Below are 7,114 nucleotides of genomic sequence, written 5' to 3'. Positions count from 1 at the left end.
CACACACACACTCACACACACAACCAGTCATGCTTGCTCTATGGTGTCTCTGATTTGCAAAAAGTTCACATGGACGCTTAACACATACACACAAAAACACAGATGCACACACACACTAATAGGCAAATGTTCTTTTTAGGAATTAATAACGTTATATAAATATTATTCATATTATTAAGTCTTTAAAGTTATATACATACTATTAAGCAGCACATACAAGTATCTCTAAGTTAATTTTAGTGTCATTTTCTGCCTCAGTTTAATGTATTTAATGTATATATGTTAAGATTGTCCATAGTGAAACACAATCCACTTGATATACAAAAACAATTTTCTCCTGTAGTTCTACATTTATTGGGAGAAATCTGTTGACCTGTAATGATGTGATTTAGGATATACTGTTCTTAAAGTGTCTGCCTGAATAAACATCACACTGCCCCCAAGACACCTACAGGAAATCCCCCAGCCTCCAGCACTGCAGCCAGGGATGCTGCAAGGTTCATCCACAAGAGTGAACACCAAGCTGAGGTCACATCCTATGAAGATAAGCCCAGTCATTAAACATTAGGAGGAGGTGAAAAATAAGGCTCCAGGTGATTTAATGGAGTCTGTGGTGTTGCTTTGAGACCATGCTGGATTCATCATTACTAAGCTGCAACTTATTGTGAAAGAATAAGACAGCTATCTCTTCATTTACCTCTTATTTCTGACATCTGAACTTAAGGTTGACAAAATTATAATAATGGGCAAAATCATCAGAGAAATAGAGGGACATTTTGTATTTATTATTTATTTTTAACCAAAAATTAGATAAGAGGATTGAAACCAGTAGCTATCTTATTTTGAAAAAAAGGTTTCCATTGGCTTTCTCCAATAGATTTAAAAATCTTCCTAACAGCACCTCTAAATCTCACTAATTTTACATGTTATATCTGCATCTATATAAAAAAGCTTTATGCTAATCTAAGCTAAGCGAACTGTCTTCTCGCTCCGGCTTTATATTGAACACACATGATGGTAGAGTGGTATAAATCTTCTCATCTAACTTTAACCAAAAAGCGAATAAGCCTTCTCCAAAATGTCCAACTCTTTCTTTAAAAATATTGCTTTACACAACTAATTGATTCCAGTGTGGATAAATGTAGAGTTTCAGTGAGAATACTTGTTTGTGCATTCATATAAAGCTTAGCTTACTATCACTGTGACATACCCAAAGTGATACACCCAAAGTGTTAGAATTTGCATTTTAAAGGGACAAAATGACCAGCAGAGCCACCTAGATAGTCTGAAGGTAAGAAGTAAACACTGTCCTAATACTGCTTAAAATGGTTAGCCAACAGAGAGAAGCTTCTTAATACTGAGAGCCCCTGGTTGACTGGTTTGGTCTTTCCGCACAAGACTAGAGCAAACAGTGGAAATCATACACCCGTCTGCTCTGGAGAGCTGAGGTAGCTAGTGCTAATGTAGTGCTTCTATGACATGAAATTCCTTAATCATAAAAAAACATATTCCCTCTGCCTATTAAGATCTTGATAAATATTTCACAAGACAAAAAGTAACTGTAACTCAGTAAACGGTCAGATAACCAAATTAGATTATAACTGTGTGAAAACAATTCTTGAATGCTGAGTACATATACCCACAAGATCAAATTTATGCGTGTGATTTAGTTCAGATATCCAGCTGAATGCTGTAAACACTGCCTGTTGGCTTTACTGTATGAGGCACTGTGTGTTTGAGGCATTCCTGGAAGACTATGTGGACCAGACTGGCAGACTGGGTAGTGATGAGTAACAGCTTACCGCAAAGGGAAGAAGGACTGGTGTGTGGGCTGCATGGGTGGGTTGTGTGTGTGTGTAATCATGTGTACATACATGTGTTAGGGGAGCTGACAACAACTTTCCTTTCACTTCGTTCAGAATGTAAATTAAAGCTGTTTCATCTTGCATTTTTATTGCCCTGAAAAGTGGCAAAGCAGAGTTTCAGTGAGGTCACAGTGACATAGACGGATCCTTCATAAGACGTCAGAGTTTCGGAGCAGAGAGAAACGCAACAGAGGTGGGTTCAAAAAAGAGACAAGGACTTTCATTCAGTGACTCCATGGGTCCTTATAGTGCTGTCTTTCAACATGCACTTCTCATTCTTTCACTTCAGCTCCTCAGCCTTGGACTGGATCTCCTCCTGTACTCCAGAGAAAAGAAAAAGGAAACCACCCTATCAATAAAACATTTATATTATTTAGCCTAACATTAAGTGACTGAATCCAAAAGAGAGTCCATACTGCTCATATCACCACCATCAACGGCACTTGTTGTCCACCCTCAAAGCAACTATTGGTCCTGGCATTGCTTGGTGGTGAGAGATGGACAGCCAGCATGCAGACGTACAGCAGCCAGCCTCAAAGCTTTATTACACTGGAGAGAGAAAGAGAGGAGAGCAATGATAAGACCCGGCCTTTACACAGACTGATAAAGTAGGACACACACACACACACATCACATGCTTGGCACACACACACACAAATACAGGCATGTATTTGTGAGAGATTTGTTTTAGTGCCAAGCCCAAATGTTCAACCTTTTACATGAAAATTCATTAAAGCAGAAAGGTCAGAATAAAACTAGTTTCATTACTTGGATGTTATCCAGCAGAGAGATTTATACTAACACTTATACTTAATTATATTTAAAATACTATTATGGGATGCTAGGAAACATAAAATGTTAAAAACAATGTTAAACTGGCTTCAGGAGTAATTAAAACCCAACAGTAAAGCCGATGGTTTATCCACCCATGTCTGTGGAAGTAACTTATAGGACAGAGGTTGCTGGCCAATGTTTACCACCCTGTCCCACACCCTCTCTCTAACCATTGTCCTTCCTGTTGTCCGAGACCAGCCCAGACCAGTGGGATCAGCACCCATTATTTTCTTTAAGACTTGAGCACACGCAAAATAGCAGGTAAAAGAACTTACTAAGATCCCCACTCACAGGGTGACGATGAAGATGCAAATGAGTGGTCATCATCCCCACAGGCTTACAACAGCAAACAAAAAGATTTAAGTTTGCATGTTCTCCCATGTGTCTGTGTGGGATACTTCTGGATGCTTCAGTTTAACGTGTTTCACAGACATGCAACTTGGGGCGGACTGAATGCTCTAAATTGCCTGAATGTATCTCTGTTATCCCTGTGATGGTCTGATTACCTGCTAAGTGTTTACACAGCCTTTTAACCATGCACTGTTGGCTTAGCTCCACTCACAGTATGGCACTGATAAGGGAATAAATTGGAAACAATATGTATATTGATTTTATCATCAGTCAACACATGGCAGGGAGACACAATCTTTAATGTAGTGTGTCCAGTATAAAGGAAGATTTAACTGGAAAGGATTGTCACCAAATGTGTGTTTCACCAGTGAGTGCATACCCTTACACCCATCTAGTGGTTACCAGAACAACTGTAGTTTTTGTCTTCCATTGAAGTCAATGCAAAGCAGATGTTGCATTCTCTATCTAACATATATTTTTGCCCCTATAGAGTATGAACACAATAATATGAACAACTGTACAATATAATGCAGTAGTCCAGTATGTGTCAATCAGCCACTCTCTGTTTCAGTCACAGCGGAAAAGACAACACTGTGAGCTTCTTCACTAAGATTAAAGACTGCATTAGCTATGTTGTACAGGTGTTCATTTTATTATGTCTATGCCCTGCATGAGCAAGAAAACATCACTGCATAAGAGGACAAGTGAAGCTAAGATTTTTACTAAATCACAAGTAATGCAGAACTGACAACAACTATATGCTTTTATGGTAAAAGTGTTAGAATCAGGAAATAGGGACCATGTAGAAGTATGGGAAAGTATCACCAAGTTAGAAGGAAAATACCCCATTAATCTAAATTTGGCTTATATAATAATTTTGGATAAAGACTGTCTCCTAGTCAATATAACTGTTGTAGCATTAAGGTTGCAGCATATAGCCCAGGTCCACCATGGACTGTAAAGATTGCAAAATCAAAGAAAACTTGATGGGGATGTGGTATCCTCTAGAGGCAAGATTTTCTAATTTTATATATAAACAGTATTAAGGTAATTTAGTACCGTGACTGTGACTGTACACACTCCACTACAATAAATGTCCGCATACACTTTTTAATGTTGCATAGAGATCCGCTACAAATTAACAAAGAAAAAGAGCGGAACTAAAATATCGCCTCTTGTTTCTGTCGGTTGGCAAAACTGGCGCACAGGCGGTTTGCTTCAAAACATTATGGCGTCGAGAAGAACAACAACGGTGCCAAGTAGTTTTAAAAGTACCTCCACCGAGGCTAAAAGGTATAGTTAATGTCTGAGGTTGCTTTTCTTCTGCTTCTTTTAATAACGTGCCTTGTGTTTCGCAGATCTGTGCTCCGTTGAGTTTCAGGAGAATTTGACGAGGAGAAAACCCAGATAGGCTCGTTTTAGTTAACACGATTTTATTTTAAAAGAACTTCATGTTTTTACACTAGTGGACCACACATATGGCTAATAAGTAAGCTCTAAAAGCAAGTAAACGCCCTCGCCTTTTGAATTGTGACAAAAAAGTACCGTAACGGTAGCTAAGTTAGCATTGTAGCTTAGCTTCGGGTTTAGCTTGTCTGTCGTAATTTGTGCTCAGATTTCTGCATTATTGAAATTGACAGCTACTTCTGTGTTTGTTGTCAGCACGAAAAGTGTGAACAATGCTAGTAAAGCCAACAACAGTGGAGCTGGGAAGAAAAGTGTTAAACGTAAGTAACACTACTCGCAAAAAGATGACAACAACATGATGACATCACTTAAAACCATCTTTCCAAAGTCCTCCACAATGATTACCTTATAAATCATCTTCAGTTGTGTTGTTTATAATATTTATGTCCATTCCTGTTTATGTACTGAATATGCTCTTATACACGACTTTGTGCTGATATCCTTAAAGCTTTGTAATATTTAATATCACACATAATGACATTTGCAGGACAAATGTGCTCATCCTGACCGACTTCTTCTGGATTTTTTTCCCTTTTAAAGCAGATATGAGACCTGCACAGATATGTTGAGTTTTACTTTCATCAATCTTCTTTCTTTGTTAATATAATTTTATCAATCTTTAGCAACTGGGACAATTGTCAAGTCTCGCTATATGCAGGCTGCTGAGAAGACCTCTCTTTCAAAGGTAATTCTGTTTCCATGTAACACTGTATGAGATTCATTCGTAGTATTGTTACTGTAGATTTGGACCTAAGCTGCCAATGTTCTGTGAATGATGAGTTCATTATTTGTCTTCTGGCTCGCTTGTGTCTTCTTCTGTCTGTATGCTGTTGTTGTCACACTTTTGATGTTACACATTTCTATCTCATTGCACCCCTGTAACCGTTAACAGAGTAACTCACTGACCAACGAATCTATTGCTGCGCCACCGAGGCCTTCCTCACCTAAACCCAGTGGTGTCAGGCCGAAGGTGGGCACCCCACCAAGACGCTCAATGGCCCCACAGGCTCTAGCAGCATGTAAGTACTTCCTATGGCGATAATTGTGAATGTGTATCCCCACAGTTGTTTAGATGAGTACCTGTCTCATTTCTGATCGTGTGAATTTCAGAATTTAAATTCAGTAAGTATAGTAATTGTAGTGTGCCCTAGCAGCAGTGATGTTAACTTCCAAGTACTTTGGCTGCTTGAAAGAAGGGCTCAATGTAGACGTTTTTGACAGGAAGCTCATGTCGGGTGGTGTCAACAGCTGTGGAAAAAGTCTTGTAGTCCTTCGTGAACTGCTTGGCAGCTTCTGCCACAGGAGTCAGTGCAGCAATCTGATAGAAAAATCATAATAATAGTAGGATGACTGTAAACAAGCTTAAATGGAAAAAGCATTGACGGTAAAGGCTACAGTATGTTGATGATAATTCAGTTCTGTATGATTCTAGCTGAGTCAGTTGTTGTGAAACCTGTGTAAAGAGATTTTCTTTCTGATTGAGCCTGTAACATTGTCTAAATAAAGAACTATGAATAACTTTTGCATATGTTCATGTTATCTTCCTTACAGCAATGGTGTCAAGTGAAACTGGACCATCACTGCTGGGGAAAAGTATCCTGCAGTCCACTTTTTCAGATGGACACTGCTTTCGACCAGATTTTGATATTTCAGTCATTAAAGGTAAACAGATTTAAACCCCGAAAATACTGGAAGTTATTTAGAAATGGGATAACCATATCCATTAACAGCTATTTAAATCTATCCCTAAAAGAAAAAACGGTGATTGAAAATGCAGTTGAACCCGAGAGAAATCCAGAGAATGAGAAGAGGCTCATTGAGATGCAAACATTCCTACTGGCCTACCTCACAGCTAAGGTGAGTCAGTCCTGACAAATAAAATATCATCTATCTTAAAACACTATCATCTAAGTAGTAAGTAGAGAGTAGTGTTCTGTCCCGTGCTGTGAATGAACTCTTTGATGTTTGACTTAAGATGGAGAGCAATACTGCAAAGCTTAAGGCTGAGGCGGAGGCACGGATCCTGCAGGAGATGGCGGAAGAAGAGGCACTGCATAATGAGGTCCAGGAGAAGAAGTGCAAGTACCTCCTCATGGAGAAGGAAAGACTAGTGAATGAGATGCTGGATTTGCAGGTGAGGACACTACCTCCTTTTTGTAGTGAACATTTTTATTATGAAGCCTTTAGCTATTGCATGCTGAAATTGCTATGTGAAGGAAGAACAGACATTTTCTTTTTATAATTTTTTTTTCTCCACAATTGTAATGACAGACATCATGTGTGTCACATCCTTAACAAACACAGCTGAATATTTAACCCAGTGTGGAAGTGTCTTATAGCTAGAAATCATAATGTTTCTTACATAATATATATATTTGAAATGTGTAAATCTCTATGGTAGCGTATCATAACGTAAACACTGAGACATTTATTGCTGGAGACAATTGCTTCTCTTGTGTATTGATATTCCATTTAAGCTTGTTCAGTCAATCAATACAGCTGATAAAAAGCACTTTTTGGAATAATATTTTAGATAATAAATATATATATATATATATATATATATATATATATATGTGTGTGTGTGTGTGTGTGTG

The 7,114-nt window shown here is 38.3% G+C and overlaps 1 protein-coding gene across 1 annotated transcript in view; it reads left to right on the top strand.

The window, feature by feature from the left end:
• Positions 1-4,248: 4,248 nt before the first annotated feature.
• haus8 (HAUS augmin like complex subunit 8) overlaps positions 4,249-7,114 on the top strand; it is a 4,014-nt gene continuing 1,148 nt past the window's right edge. The window contains exons 1-7 of the mRNA XM_035653664.1: positions 4,249-4,343; positions 4,713-4,777; positions 5,141-5,202; positions 5,410-5,536; positions 6,069-6,179; positions 6,271-6,374; positions 6,493-6,651. Of these exons, the coding sequence (XP_035509557.1) occupies positions 4,279-4,343; positions 4,713-4,777; positions 5,141-5,202; positions 5,410-5,536; positions 6,069-6,179; positions 6,271-6,374; positions 6,493-6,651 (693 nt within the window). The 5' untranslated portion in view covers positions 4,249-4,278. The remainder of the gene's footprint in view (positions 4,344-4,712; positions 4,778-5,140; positions 5,203-5,409; positions 5,537-6,068; positions 6,180-6,270; positions 6,375-6,492; positions 6,652-7,114) is intronic.

The sequence above is a fragment of the Morone saxatilis genome, unplaced genomic scaffold (genome assembly GCF_004916995.1).
Source record: "Morone saxatilis isolate NCDOM2014 unplaced genomic scaffold, NCSU_SB_2.0 Contig12, whole genome shotgun sequence".
Classification (NCBI taxonomy): domain Eukaryota; kingdom Metazoa; phylum Chordata; class Actinopteri; family Moronidae; genus Morone; species Morone saxatilis.
Note: the sequence above shows the minus strand (reverse complement) of the source record. Positions and strands in the feature narration are given on the sequence as shown.